The sequence below is a fragment of the Podarcis vaucheri genome, assembly GCF_965113315.1.
Source record: "Podarcis vaucheri genome assembly, chromosome: 3".
In the NCBI taxonomy this organism is placed as follows: Eukaryota; Metazoa; Chordata; class Lepidosauria; order Squamata; family Lacertidae; genus Podarcis; species Podarcis vaucheri.
The window spans coordinates 128529131-128542090 of record NC_138761.1 but is presented as its reverse complement, the minus strand read 5'-3'; the positions used below and the strand labels follow the sequence as shown (position 1 = coordinate 128542090).

General features: G+C 43.4%; 1 protein-coding gene across 1 annotated transcript in view; it reads left to right on the top strand.

The window, feature by feature from the left end:
- Positions 1-12960, top strand: part of COL4A2 (collagen type IV alpha 2 chain) — a 154390-nt gene that overhangs the window by 75348 nt on the left and 66082 nt on the right. The window contains exons 12-19 of the mRNA XM_082215730.1: positions 1298-1384; positions 3773-3817; positions 6066-6128; positions 7510-7554; positions 8065-8118; positions 9841-9907; positions 10748-10849; positions 12486-12641. Coding sequence (XP_082071856.1) covers positions 1298-1384; positions 3773-3817; positions 6066-6128; positions 7510-7554; positions 8065-8118; positions 9841-9907; positions 10748-10849; positions 12486-12641 — 619 coding nt within the window. The remainder of the gene's footprint in view (positions 1-1297; positions 1385-3772; positions 3818-6065; positions 6129-7509; positions 7555-8064; positions 8119-9840; positions 9908-10747; positions 10850-12485; positions 12642-12960) is intronic.

The following is a 12960-nucleotide window of genomic DNA, read 5'->3' as shown; positions in this document are numbered from 1 at the left end:
AAAGAAAAGGCTAAGGAGTAAACACTACACAGATCCGGAACGGGGTCCCTAAGATGATTGGATGGCACCTTGTACACCTCCTTCCAGCACCTCTTGCAGACAATCTGGTGCCAAACGCCTTGCTCTGCTTTCCTGTGGACCCCATCCGGGAGGCTGAGAAGGGGGTCTTGTCATCTGGGCAGCCCAGAACCTCCAGACACAGTGCCCAGGCTTGTGCCCCGGGGAGGTCACTTCAGTGCTGCTAACATAGCAAAAAGAATATGGGAGGCAGCAGTTAGGATTATTGGTCTCTGCAGCCCTAGCAGGCATCCTGAATCTCCAGTGGTTTGACTTCACCCCCGGAGGTGCACTCCATTGTCTTTTGAGACAGATGGATGCCAGCAACAAGAACTGTCATTCAAACTAACAGGATGAGCATGTAAGAACAAGCTAGTACTGTGAGACATGGAGAAAAATCTCTGTCCACACCATGCATAATTCTATAATTATTCATGATGTCCCCATAGTCATGTTTTCTAAAATCATTTAACTTGCTCATAGGGAAGAGATACAGGGGCTTTTGGATTCTGAACTGCAGTCACCCACAGTCTGCAAGGGCAATGGTCAGGGGTGATAGTTGTAGCATAAACGAACAAATATAGAAACAGCATGTAATATATTAAGCTAAATTTATCTACACCATCAACCAAAATATCAATCTACAATAAAGAACATTGGAGAACCTAAAATAATAGGGCAGTGCATATATATAAAATACAATATCAAAAGGAGAAATATGTTAGACCTCAAAGGATCTTCTTTAGCAGGAAATTGTATGATTTAAAAGCGAAGCCACACCCAAAGTGAAACCCCAGGAAACAAGCAAACAAAAGTAACATTTATAGTACTTGAAGAGTTATAACACAATTCTAGTTTTGTCACATGGAATCCTTCCTGAGATGAGGAGGCCAAAATTCATTTGTTGTCCTTTGCACTTTGGTATATTTATAGCAGCAGATCCTCCAGCTTTTCAGATTTGAAATCAGTATAACATATGACTGTTCTCTTTATGGTGTTCATTCCTTTATGGTGTTCATTCATAAACTGTGTTATTTTTACTGTTGTTAGCCGCTCTGAGCCCGGCTTCGGCTGGGGAGGGCGGGATATAAATAAATATTATTATTATTATTATTATTATTATTATTATTATTATTATTATTACTATTACTATTATTCTGGTGTAGTTCAAAAAATGTATTACCACTTTTAAACCTTTATTTTACTTGTTGTTGACTATATTATTGTGGCTTTCCTGCAGGGTGATATTGGGCCCCCTGGTCTACCTGGGCGTCCATCAACAGGAGAATTTGTCACTTCAACAGATGTAATTTCAAGTGAATATAAGGTAATAAGAAATCTTATGGAAAATTACTCCCAGTTATTCATTTCATAGAGTACAGAAACTAGCAAAGCATGTTTCCCGAGTGCTCTTATTCATCAAAATAGCAGGTGAATATTATCCTGTGGCCATATCTCATATGCTGTAAATGAAATAAAAGAATAATCTGGCTAGATTTCCTTCCAAAACATATTTTTAAATGAAACCCTAATCTTAAGAATTTAATATCTTTGTATTTTCTGTTGTGATTAAATAATCACAGGATCATTCCAGAAATATTCTGTATCTTGTACAGCCAAGATCTCTCCAATGTTGGTACAAGGTTTTACTCCAGAAATTTTGCTAGTTAAAATACATGTCAAGAAATGACTGACCAAAGATCTGTGTTCTGACCTTACAGTGCTTTAAACAAAAAACAAAGAAACAACCCTGCAACCAGACTGAATCATGGACTCCCCCTTTCCTTGCTTTAGCTGTGTGGGTGCTTTGTCCTTTAACTATGCATAGGGTCTTTTTCCATGGTTCTCAGCAACAAAGTTTCTTCTTACATGTCCTAAGTCAGGGATGGGCAAAATATAGGAGACCGAGTGCCCAAACTGCAACCCAAAACCCACTTATTTATCAATTGCCAACACGGCAGTTTAACCTATATATCTCATTTTTTTCTGTATGTTTCACGTTTCTTCTTTATGACTGCTGTTGTAATTAATAATCCTTCATAAAAGTTATTGCATTGCGTTCTTCATTAAATTATCTTTCTGTTGATATATAATTTTATGGTATAACTCAGTGCTTTTTTTCTAAAAAGAATGTTTAGGGGTACTCTCATTTTGACTCAAGAAAATCACCACCGGGGGAAAATACAGCTCAAATCGGGGGAAATAAATATAGTGAATTTCTTCTCCCTTTAAATTCACAAAATGTTTAGGGGCATGCATCCCTCTGCATCCCTACAGAAAAAAGCACTGGTATTACTCCAAATCAAAATGGTGTTATGAGCCATCAAACATTTTTTCCAAGAGGTTCCACAATTTTGGCCACTAGTGTACACTGGAAGACTGCACTAAGAGCCACTCTCTCCCAATTTTTAATATGAGATAATAATGATTGTCTGCGTGTGCACATACAAATAAATAAATAAACCCAACCAGATGGGCAGGGCATAAATATATTATTATTATATTATTTTGCTATTTCTTCGGCTGCCGTTTGATCACAGCCTCCATGGAATGAATTTCTCTGTTGGCTTCAGCGGGAAAGCCCAGTGAACATGTAAACTCAGCAGCCCCTTCTTAGGTTGCCATCTTTATATGCTTACTGACCTGGGAGTTATGTCCTGCTGAACTTAAGGAGGTTTACTCCCGAGTAGGAAAAACAGACTAGTGGGAGGCCCTGGCGCATTAAAAGTCAATGCCTGCTCAGCCCCTTGATGCTCGCCAGGCCCTGGTGCTGCAGGCTTTGCACAGCGCACACGATCCCTCCTCCCCCCCCCACACGGAAGCTACGGCCCTGCTGGGACAACAGTGCGCGTGCCCACAGAGAAGGCTCTGAGTGCCCTCTCTGGCACACATGCCATAGGTTCGCCACCACTGGATAGGAATCTGACAGTACATCTCCAAGCAATTCAAAGTAGACAATAAAGGTTTTTTATCAGTCAACAACACAATGGTTCTCCACCTCCCCATGTTATACCGCGGAAATGCAAAAAAGCTGGCTGGGGTGTGAGGTGAGAACAAGGGATGGATTTCTTTTCTGGAAGGACTGTAAGTAACATTCAGTTCTTAAACTCAGCAAATGAGTGGACTCAGAATTCCTGGCTCTGATTCCTGGTAGATCTCAGGGTTCTGGTAAAAAACAAAGCAGATTCCACATGTCTGCTCTAAATCTGCATGACATGCAGCCAGAGAGAGAGTTTTGTGCCTTCGCATCTGAGTGATGAATTTTGACCAGGATTTACATGCAGTTGTGGGTGTGTTTGGGACAGAATTCATTTGAGTCCTATGCTCCTTTGTTGCACCGTGGGTGGAGTAGGAAGAGACAGAGGCAATGTTTTGCTTTCCATTAGGTTCAACAAGATTCTTTTATTTTATAATACCTTCTCTCCTCATGTAATGTAATGCCAGTGTTTGGCTCTGCATGCAAGGATTCAAACTGGGTACTGTCTGTTCCTAGTACTGATCCATTTTGGCTCCTCTGCTGGTGGCATTGCATACTGACATTATACCAGCACTGGGAACACACTGTCAGTGTATCAAAGATGCACTGTCACAGGTTACTTGCATCCAAATATTCTATCCAGTGTAAATTTAGCCTAGGACAGAACTCTAAATTAGATTTTTGAATAATACAAATGTCTTGCTCAAGCATTAACTGTTCTTTTTTATATATTGTTAGGGTGAGAAAGGAATAAAAGGAATTAGGGGAGAAGCTGGAATTCCGGTAAGTACACAGAAAGAAATGCGGCACAATTCTACTCCTGTGTTCAATATAATCAGTAGTATGTCAATGGGAAAGAGCCAAGGCACCATATGCCTTACTTTGATTCATCCATTTTGTTTCTCCCTTTTGAAATGGATTGGTTATGATCACCAGGTTGTACACTGTTTTCATTTTGGGAGAAGACAGGAACAAAGTCGGTGTCAAGCAGTTCTGGCTTCTCTCTGTCACCCAGTAGCATTTCTCCATCTTCTCCACACGGAGGAACTATTACTTCTTTGTTCTTCCTCCCGCTTTGAATATAGCCGAATAAACCTTTAGAAATTATTTTTAACCTCTTTTGCAAGCCTGAGCTCCTTCTGAGCTTTGGCCTGCCTGCCTGCCTTCTCCCTGCAATCACATTTCTTAAAGTCAGAGTGCATGTCCGACTACACTCAGCTTTCCCTTTCCTTTGTATAATGTATCCCAATAGGAGGTGGCCCCCTCATCCTCTCAGGTAAACTCAGGCACACTGTCACACGCACACAGATTTTAATTGTGGTTTCCTCCATTGTTTATGGAGCTATTTCACTGTTAAAAATTATTAAAGTAGAGGAGGATCTATTTCATAAAGGGAAAGGGAAAGCATGTGCGATCCTCACTATCTTGATGCACTACTGTACCGGATCCCACCACTAACTCCCAATTAATATGTAGCAGATTCACCCCTCTAACTGCCCCCAATTAAATATAGCAGACCCATCTCACAGTGTGCCAATTAAATGAAAGTCTACAATTTACCACAGGTCTTGTGTGAGGGAAAACCTAGTAATTTCAAGTCTTAGGCAGGAGTTGATCAAACAAGAAAAGTTTTATTTACAAAAAGTTTGTGAAACAAATTTGAGTCAGGAGACGTGTTCTTTCAGGTAGAAGTTAATTTATTACTTAAACTAAGTATAAAGATGTCACAGGCTTAAACACAACACTACAGCACAGCTACTCTTAAATTCCCTTTACTCATAATCTGTTGTTACACTTCAGTTTCTGTTGCTGCTTTTTAGGTCCTGATGCTTAGTTCAGGCAGATGCTTAAGGTCATTCCTTTTAACACAGTTTATTAATTTGGTTCCTGAGCAAAGGAGCACTTTCCCTCAGTTCCCCTCTCTTAGCAATCCCACTACTGAGGTATTTTCAAAGAGTACCCCAGACCCAGGGGGTCCCCTCCCCCTTGTTACTGGCTTAGGGGTCTTCTTGGCCCAGAAGAGAGCAATGCTCCCTGCGCTCCTTCCGGGGCGAGAAAGGGCTTTGCTTAGCCTCCCGTTTGCTAGTAAATCGGAAGTCGTGTGTCCCAAAACGAGGCATCTCTGACAAGTGGGTCTGGCCTAGAAGATCTCTCCCCTCCCGCTTTCGTCTGCCTTCCCCCATCTTCTTCTCCCTCTCCTGGCTCAGACTCAGCCCTCCAGTTAGTTCCTGTCAGAAGACTTTCCCCAGACCCTCCACCCGCTCTTCCTCTGGCTAGAGAGAGTCTCCTCCTCCCAGTTCTCCCTCCCTCAAATCCTCTCCTCACCCCTTTCTCCCATCCCAACCAAGCCCTGGCCAACTTCTCCCTCAGAAACAGCGCCTGTGATTTCCCCTCTGAAAGGGCTGCTCCGCCCCTCCCCTCGGGCAGCCAATCCGAGAGAGGCGCTTGCCCTCTGCTGGAATTTTGAGGCGCTTTCTCACCCATCACAACTTCCTATCTCTATGCAAATTTCTTCCTGCTTGGCTCAGTTGTAATATAAGCAGGACTGGAGGAAACTGCTTTAAAGCCGCAGCAGACAGCAAAGCTCACTGGGGAGGCTTCCCTCTCACACTCTCTTTTGTTGTAAAAGGGAGGCCTGTGCTTTAAATGTGAACAGGACAAACATACGCTTTAGAGAGTATGTTTGGCCCATACTTGTTCATGGAAACGCTCTCTCTGCTATTGTCAAGATCCTCTCCATGCAATTTGATTGTTGGCATTCATCTGTCTTGAGAGACAATGGAGTATGACTCCTGGGGTGAAGTCAAACCACTGCATTCGTAGTACAAGCCTGGCCTGTATGTCTGGAGGTCCTGGGCGGCCCAGACAACAGGACCCCTCTCTCAGCCTCAGCAATGGGGTCCAAAGGAAAGCAGAGCTATATGTTTGGCTGCAGGAGTTGCCAGAAGGAGCAATGCGTACAATTTGATTATCGTGCTAAATCTAATTGTGATGTTAAATCAGAGCAAATAGTTCTTTCTTTCTTTGTTAGGGTCATCATGCACTTTCAGCAGAAAAGGGAGAGGAAGGAATAACAGGCTTTACAGGACAAAGAGTAAGTATCTGGTCAAAATACAGTGGTGCCTCGCAAGACGAAAAGAATCCGATCTGTGATTCTCTTCGTCTAGCGGTTTTTTCATCTTGCGAAGCAAGCCCATTGACGGATTAGCGGATTAGCGCTTTTAGCGGCTTTTAGCGGCTTATTGGCTTATCGGATCAGCTGATAAGCGGCTTAGCGGCTTAGAAAAAGGGGGGAGGGGAAAAAACCCGCAGGAACTCACAAGACATTTTTGTCTTGCGAAGCAAGCCCATAGGAGATTTGTTTTGCAAAGCACCTCCAAAACGGAAAACTCTTTCGTCTAGCGAGTTTTCCATCTTGTGAGGCATTCGTCTTGCGGGGCACCACTGTAAAGAGCAAATTGTTTGCCATTCTCAATATGATATTTTCCCTGTCATTCTACCAAACCATCAGAGACTGTCACAATTAAATGTTACATTTTGGGTGGTGTGGATTTAGAAAATGCATCCGGTCAAATTTTATTTTGGGTGATACTGTTGGTTCTGGGTTTTTACCATATTTGGCATCAGAAACGAATTCCCCCCATGCTGGGATAGCATGAGACCCTTAGTCTGAGGCTTGCGAGTTCAAATAATGGGGTAGAAATTAATTGTTGTTGTTGTTGATGTTGTTGTTGTTGTTGTTGTTAAAGCCCCCCGTTAGTACCCTGGATTGCAGAGGGTTGGACTAGATGGCTCTTGTGGTTCTTTCTAACTCTACAAGGTGGTTTCCTCACTATTGACTTTCAGGGGAAATAGAAAAAACATTCCTGTTCACCAGGGCATTTGATGACTGGTAATTACACAACAAATGTGAAATTAGTAACTATGAGGACATGTATTTGTTTGTATATGTTTTTTAGTTCTAACTTATTTTTAAATGGTTTTATATGATTTTGTTTTAGATTGTTCTGCTTTAACATTTTGATAGTTACTACCCTGGGGATGCGGGTGGCGCTGTGGGTTAAACCACAGAGCCTAGGACTTGCCAATCAGAAGGTTGGCGGTTCGAATCCCCGCGACGGGGTGAGCTCCCGTTGCTCGGTCCCAGCTCCTGCCAACCTGGCAGTTCAAAAGCACCTCAAAGTGCAAGTAGATAAATAGGTACCGCTCCGGCGGGAAGGTAAACGGCATTTCCGTGTGCTCCTCTGGTTCGCCAGAAGCAGCTTAGTCATGCTGGCCACATGACCCGGAAGCTGTATGCCGGCTCCCTCGGCCAATAAAGCAAGATGAGCGCTGCAACCCCAGAGTCAGCCACGACTGGACCTTATGGTCAGGGGTCCCTTTACCTTTACTACCCTGGGCTCCTGTGGGAGGAAGGACAGGAAAATAAACAAACAAACAAACAAATAAATAAATAACCAACCATGATTTCATAGGGTTTGCCGGGAATCAACGGTCTCACTGGAACAGAAGGGGATGTGGTAAGTTTGTAGCCCTGAAATCAGATTGTGGCTTGGATCTTGAAATAAGGAACTAGCTGGAGGGGAAATTCTCATTCCATCTCCTTCCCCTCTCCACTTGTGCCCTCCCAAGGTGAGGGGAAGTGGACTTAGCTAAGCCTGGCAGGACAGCTTACTGTATGGTATTAACCTCTTCATGCATTCATTAGACTTTTGCATGTTGATTATATGAGGCTGTGTGGTTATCCCACACAGATTGGATGAAAACAGTTCAAGCGCCCTGTGGAGCTCCTCCTTTAGCAGAGCCAACAAAATGGTCTTAGTTCCCACCTCTTCCTCTGCTGCAGTGCATACTTGTGCAATATCCAGAAAGTTTATCTTAAAAAGGTGACAGCGGCAACTAACAAATGGGGGGGGGGGAGGAGAGAGTTTAGAGAGTGAATTTAGGTGAGAGGGGAAACATGAAAGATTGTCTGTGGAGTTTTGATAAAATCATGAAAGTACTTTCAATTGTTTTGAACTGTATTTCAGGGTTTCCCAGGACCTGATGGCTTCCCTGGCATACCTGGTCAAAAAGGAACTAAGGTAGCTTGTTATTCTAATATGTTGATTGCACAATATTCATTCCAGGGATGGAGCAAGTTGTATAGAAGGACTCTTTTCAAATTCTGTGCTTCATTGGTCAATAATCCCAAGTGTTGTGGCCTGGTGAAGGTGAGAAACACCTTGCAGGGGATCACCTGTGCACTCCTTCATTCCTTCACTATACTCCGGACTCCATAGGAAAACACAAGAGAGCCTGGCCAGTCATGGGACCCAGGCAAGAAGTACAACAACTGCATAGCACCCAAGCGCAGATGGAAGAGTGGGGCTTGGGTAAGCCAGACAATCCCAGTATGGCAAATAAAACCAAACCTGGACATTCCAGGCAGGAAGGAAGATGCAGCCCACATGTCTACTGCAATGGAGGGGGTTGGCCTGAGTGTCCATGGAAGGAGAGACCTGCCAAGAACAAGCTGGAGGGATGTCAGTGGGTTGGTTCATACAGTCAATGTTAGCTGTATTTAATAAGTGATAGTTAAAGCTCAGGCATCTGGCCGACAATCACTTAAACAGAATTGTTACAAGCACCAGTGAGAGCTGCTGAGCCTGGAATGCAGCTGAATGTTTTGCCGCTCTTCTCTCTCTAGCTTCTGGGTATTGACAGCTGCTTAAGGAGAAGGTCCAGGGTCACACATAATCCAGTGGTAAATGTCCAAACCAACTGCAAACATTAACTTGAAAGCAACTCTTAACCATAGTTAATAAAGCATAGTTAAGATGCTGGGCTAGGTTCACAAATAACGCTAAATCATGGTTTAATAAACAGTGGTTGAAAAAAGCATGGTTTAAGTTTTATGTATGAACTATGCCTGTGAGAGGTCCATGAACTGCCCTGTGTGCTGTGGAAGATACGTTTGTACCCTGGTGCCGACTACTTTCCTTACCAGCAGAGTCCATCCCAGGGTGGAGCAAGTGGTGTCCAAGACAGCGCAGCTTGATGAAATTGGAACTTTTTATGTTACATTACTCTTTATTTATTTTGCCCCCCAAAGGCCCCTAAGTAAACCACAAATTCAAATACGAACAATACAAATGAGAAAACTTCAAGATAAGAATATCTTAACATTTCAAAAAATGTTTGGGGTTGTGGGGTCAGGCAGAGGCCTTCCTTGATGGTTCCAGCCCAGTCTCTCCCCTGTCGCAGACCTCACCCTCTTACCTCCTGCCCTTGCCATTCTTCTTCCACTCTACCAGCAACATGAAAACACCTGCTGTGTCTGAGCTCCAAATTCAGACTCCATTTTATGTTAGACTTAAGTATGTCTTTTTAACTGAATTACCATTTTAAGCCTGCCTGAAAAAAGCTGCTGTATTTGTTACTCTTCAACAAGTATTCCGAGTGAGTAAATGTTATTTTTTACCTTTTACAAGAATAAAAAGAAAAGAAAAAAGAAATACAGCATTCATCTTTAAGGAAGATCGGAGGTTTCAATGTGTTGCTCACTCCAGAGGAGATGACACTCCTAAAATATATTTATTTTAGCAATAATTTACTTTGGTACAGACATTCTAACTCACATGGATCATGTGCAGAAAGATGACAAAGAGAAATTACAGAAATTTGTGGGGAATGAGAGGCAATCTTAGACATATTCCTGTGACATGAGGGAGGATGTTTGTATTTATTTTATTTGTTCAGAATAAGGAAAGTATTTTACATGCAACCACAAATAAAACCAGTGAACTGAATTTGCATTTACACAGGGAGAGCCAGGAGACAAAGGTGCTCAAGGACCACCAGCTTATGCACCATATCCCAAACTAATAAAAGGTATTGCTTTTCAATCCTTCTTCTGATTTTTTTAAAAAATGAGGTGATAGTAGTCGTATCTTGATAAAAATTCCACAGGTGCCAGCACAAAATGGTTGTAATTGGTGTGGAAAAAAGAGGTGCTGGCACTCCATGCCATTGAGTACAGTCACAAAACCCCTTCTTTTAGTGCAGCTGAATATGTTTGATGCAGCCTACTATTTTCATGCAGTGAAGTGGGGTGGGAGTTGTGATATGGCTGACTCCTCTTGGGGCAACTAACCTTCCTCAATGTCCACTGCTTGGGAGACATGTGCATTGCTTTGGTTTAAGAAGGCAACATCCCTATTAGAGTATATTGTGTGGCAGTATGAAGTACTTGCCAGGGTTATTAGTGCAGTGGCCAGAATAAACTTTCCTGGCTCTTACATATGCAAGGATGGGATACTAAGCCAAACCATGACGAAAAGTAACTGAACGGTCCAAATCCAGAAAATGGAGCTTATTGCGGGTGAGTTTAATAACTCAATGTGGGCACAGAGCTGTGTACCCATATCCTCCCCACTTGTCACAGTCCATGCCACAATGGGGAAACCAGCATTTCCCAAGGTGTGGGGAGGACTCAGTGACATTAGATTTGGGGGACTGGCGGGAGATGGAGAAAGCGGGTTACAGTATGGGCTACAGAAACTTAATGAATTCCTCTTCATGGACCTTGATCCAGCTGGGTTATGGTTGTGAGGGTGTTGTGCTCTGAGAATGTGTAGTATGCAAGCAAAAATGGGTAGTGGCTAAATGATAAATCTCTATATCTGTGTCCTTAAGCCTGAAATCCAATCTGTACTTTGGGGATATTTTCAGGTGCAAGAGGTGACTGGGGGCTCCCTGGTGCTCCTGGGCCCGAGGGTGACCGGGGCGAGCAAGGCGGTCCTGGAAGTGCTGGTCCACAAGGAGCATCAGATGGTAATTTACAGCCACTTTCTTACTCCAATATTGACTTGGGAATAGTAAATTCACTTTTTTCACATTCACATTTACATTATTTTTATTTCATTCTCATATTTGTTGCTCTTATCTGAATCGCAGCAAACAATTATGCAGCTTGAATCATCTACAGCAGACATGTCCAACGAATCGATTGTGCAATGGATTTTTGTTGATTGTGACCAAGGCCTCAGCACGCCTCCGCCCACCGCCCTCTCTCATGGTCGCCAGGTGCCCTCAGCACATGCTTAGCCACAACTGGAGCAACTCCGCATGGGCAGTCGAGGCTACATTTCGCCAGGCTGCTGCAGCAAGTGCTCAGGCTGGCGCTGGCCATCTCAAGCATCCAGCTGCAGGCTTTCCCCAGAGGTGCCTGCCTCTGCCCCCTACAAGCTGCAGCCCCGGGGCAGGGAGGCAAAGATGAGGCGCACAGGCTCCGCACAGGCTGCAGCGCTGCAGAGGCACCCACTCAGCCCCTGCAAGCCAAGCCCCAGGGCAGGGAGGTGCGCGGACTCCACCTGGCCTGCAGTGCTGCAGAGGGAGCCACGTGAAGGAAGGGCAGCGTTTGAGAGAGACAATTACATCCCTAATCCCCCTCCCCCCACCCGCTGGTTCCCATGGAAAGAAAATGCCCTCTCCTTCCTAGTTGTGCGTGGATGCAGAACTTTCCTCACCTTTCCAGCTCCAGCCTAGCTGTGTTTACTCGAAAGTAATCTGCTGCCCCCCCCCAACTCTTCGTTTGGTAAAGGAGGAATTGGACATTTCAGAGCGTGTTGGCTTCCCATGTGCGCCAAGGGCCCTGGGAGGGGGCTGGTGTGGGAGTAATAATTTGTTATTTTTTTCACCATCATCATAATTTATTATTTATACCCTGCCCATCTGGCTGGGTTTCCCCAGCCAAATATAATATATTTAAATTGAAGAATGACAATGGGAGAGTGTGGTAAATCACTGCCAGTTTTTTGTATTGGATAGATCGCAGCCTAATGGAAGCTGGACATGCCTGACTTCATATCAGCTCGGGCAGTGATTAACTTAGAAAAATAATGAAAAACACCTTTTGCATTCTGTTTTTGTAGGAATTAACCTCAATGTAGCCATTAGGAATGGAATGGTTTTTTACAGAACTATGATTCTACCATTATTCACAATCTATACTTTCTTTTTTTTAAAAAAAAGAGGCGCTTACTATTAGTTAATAGACAATGCTTCAGCTGAATTATAGCTAGGACCAATAGGCATTATGTTATCTCTGAAGTGCTAATACAGTGCTAAGTGCTAATCTTTGTAAAAGATTGTATAGCAGTTGCATGGTAAAGAAATATAACCCAGAGGCATTGGAGAGAGCAGTGGACTGACTTTAGGGTTACTGAGTTGTTTGCAGTTTGGCTTTGGTCAAGTCACTTCGCCTCTCTTTCCTTTGTGAGTAAATGAAAACCCTAGTTTACCTATTCCATTCTTATTACTATTCTAATCAAAGATTTAGTGTCTCGGTGTTGACAGGTATTTGAAGTACATAATTGTGTGTATCCCTGCAGCCTTGACATATGATATCATTTTTTTTATCTAGAGCATTCTTAAAATAATGCATACCTACCTGCTTTTCTCATTTCAGATAACTCTGTGGGAAGAGGTTTGCCTGGAGAAATGGGCCCCAAAGGCCTGACTGGCGATCCAGGTTTCGCAGCTGTTTATCCAGGTCCTCCAGGATTAGATGGTGATCCTGGATTACAAGGATCACCAGGTGTCCCTGGCCCTCCAGGAAGTCCAGGTAGGAACCCAGAACTTTTTAAAGTAATTAACATTAAAAAGTTACATGATAGTGCTGACAATAATATTCTGGGAAATTTCCTATTTAAGCATTTTGAAACTATTTGAAAGACCAGTGAGAATTTTAAATTTCCCACTTGGTACTGAATCCTAAAGCAGAGGAGTTTGGATTTGGATTTGATACCCCGCTTTATCACTACCCGAAGGAGTCTCAAAGCAGCTAACAATCTCCTTTCCCTTCCTCCCCCACAACAAACACTCTGTGAGGTGAGTGGGGCTGAGAGACTTCAGAGAAGTGTGACTTGCCCAAGGTCACCCAG